Raw genomic sequence first — 2,513 nt, 5'->3', positions numbered from 1 at the left:
TTGCGCACGCATTTTCTAATCAATCTATACCATTGATCGTTTGTGCCAGGGGTTGCATCATTTCTCCTCTCGAATAATCCAAATTTATTGATAGACATTTTTTCAATGCTTTGTAAAGTGTCACACGATGAACTGAATAGATTGTCGGGAACCTTGTTTAATTTATAATAATGCCCGCTTCCCGCAGTTCCTCGATAATCGACAAGATCTCGTTGTCATGCGCGTTGTTGCCAGCTTGGTGCGAAGCATCGAGCAATCGTAGGCGATCCACTAGCTCGTTGGGGTCGTCCCAGTGCACGTAATCAATCTTATTGTTGGTTAGCGTCATAGCGCGAGGCATTCCCATGCCAGATTTTGGGTCGTCCGATTCCACCCGCGTCAACGGTGCGATTATATATTTGTACTTGTCCCCCTTACTACTCTTCACACGGCCTTGCACATCAAAATTGCGTTTATGCGCATTTGTCGCCAATAATATGCGCTTGTATTTTTGCAAATCATCCTCCTGGTAATCAGGTCTTTTCTTGAAGATCAACTCGTACAATCCGGGCGTTCCAATATACCGCGTGTCGCCTATGATTATATTGTCATCTTTGTCAATCGCGAATCGCTTGCTGCCGAGCCGCATTTCATTTTCGCCGAAGTAGACTCCGTATACATTATCAATTTCTTTCTTCTCATCAGCACCGAGGAGAGCGTCCATATACTTTTGTCCTAATGGCCCCCAATCCTTTCGCATCATTTGTCGACCTTCCAACGATCTTAACCAGTGTCGAAAGGATATTTCGGGCGGGTTACGCGTGGTTTCGAAAACATTTTCGTCTACGAGTGTTTTGGGTATCACAGGTTGTGCGTTTTTCGGTGTAGATGTTGTCGGCAATGAAGCGTCCAATGGCTTCAAAATATCATATTTTCTTTTTTTCAATGTCTCCTCCTCCTCTTCTTTATATCGCTTGATGGTTTTATGTTTACTCTTTTTCGGTGTTTCCCCCTCATACCGTGTCTCGATCTTCACACCGCCGTCGTCGTCGGTGTTAGGCTCGTTTTTCACCGAAATCGTCGCGTTGTCGACAATCTTTTGTAGCGGCTCGATAATAGGTTTAAAGTGAGTCTTGACGGCGATATCATCATCGATCTTTCCGGTCTTCAGAGCGCGGTGTTTCTTGCGGATCGATTCGGCCGTCTTCGCAATCTCCTTGGCAACCTTTTCACGCTCGCGAATATTATCAGCCATCCTAAACTCTAGAGAATGCTGTCGACGACTAATGGCTCTGCGGTATCGCGAACTCGTTAAATCCTTTTCTGTATCGCCCGTTCGTAAGCGAGCTGTCCTTGTCTATCACTAAAAATCCATACTTTTGTTGCCAACATGTATGACATAACTCCCCGAAATCCTCATACGACATGTCGGTATTCACATGATCGTTGTACACGTGCTTCAAATTGGTAGCGTCCTGTTTAAATAGGATTAGCAGGTTCGCGTTGTCGCGTATAAGATGTTTCGGTATTCTCGCGTATGTCTGACAGAGATAGAAGCAGTCGATGTTCGAGTGGCGCCCCATTGAGAAGTACTCTCTTATCGTATCTTGCTTGTCGCATGCCACGTCATCAAAGACAAAAATTGAATTTGGATAAGCCTCGCTCGGTGGAATGACGTCACTGTTATTTGAGAATGTAAAGTAGCCGATTTCGTCAATCGGCGTCAATAAATCTTCCAAATAACGATATTTCGGCTGTTGCAGCGATTTAGAGTACACGTACACGTTCTCGAAACGCACACCGTGCGGACTTTTCAGCAGGCTTATCAACACGTTGGTTTTACCGCAGTTTGAGGGGCCGCGAACGATCGCGCGTATAGTTGTCGGTAGCATCGTACCGTGTTTGCGCACACCTTCGTTCACGCTGCAGCGTACTCTGTCGTCGTAATTCATTACTCGTATCGTCAGAGGTTGTCGCACGAATTTCATTTTCTCACTCCCGATTTGACCTCCAACGTCCGCCTATTTATAGCTGCGCGGACTCGCGCTTTGCTCAGTATCGTCTAGAGATTGCAACGGATGTCAACGAAAATAGGCACAGGTGTATTAAATCGTGCGATAAACGCACTTCCGGTCGAGCTTCATATTCCCGGCTATCAATTTTGCGGCCCGGGAACTCGTTTGGAAAAGCGATTGGCTAGAGGTGATCAAGGTGTCAACCCATTGGACGCGGCGTGCCGTGAACACGATATAGCGTACTCTCGGAGCAGCGAACTCGCCGAGAGACACGCGGCGGATAAGGTACTCGCCGAGAAAGCGAAAACTCGCATCGTCGCGAAAGACTCGAGTCTCGGTGAGAGAGCCGCGGCCACAGTTGTCTGGACAGCGATGAAGGCCAAGACGAAGCTCGGCATGGGCTTGAAAACGAAAAAGAGGAAGACGAAGAAGAGGGTACTTTCGGCAGCGAAACGAGGCGGATTTTTGCCGATTTTACCAATGCTGGGCGCGCTCGGATCCCTGGTTGGCGGAGCGGCT

At 47.5% G+C, this 2,513-nt stretch overlaps 1 protein-coding gene across 1 annotated transcript; it reads right to left on the bottom strand.

Annotated features, from left to right (window-relative positions):
• Positions 1 to 1,234, bottom strand: LOC146722683 (uncharacterized). The gene has a single exon (XM_085484013.1). It carries the CDS (start codon positions 1,232 to 1,234, stop codon positions 158 to 160), a length of 1,077 nt encoding a protein of 358 aa, XP_085340139.1. The 3' UTR covers positions 1 to 157.
• Positions 1,235 to 2,513: the final 1,279 nt, after the last annotated feature.

This window comes from Nylanderia fulva, unplaced genomic scaffold, assembly GCF_048542155.1.
Source record: "Nylanderia fulva isolate GAGA-0341 unplaced genomic scaffold, ASM4854215v1 Scaffold288, whole genome shotgun sequence".
NCBI classification, from domain to species: domain Eukaryota; kingdom Metazoa; phylum Arthropoda; class Insecta; order Hymenoptera; family Formicidae; genus Nylanderia; species Nylanderia fulva.
The sequence above is the reverse complement of the archived record's forward strand: the minus strand, read 5'-3'. Positions and strand labels throughout refer to the sequence as shown.

Coding starts and splice junctions, on each gene's coding strand:
- LOC146722683 (XM_085484013.1), bottom strand. CDS start 1,234: ATGGCTGATAATATTCGCGAGCGTGAAAAGGTTGCCAAGGAGATTGCG.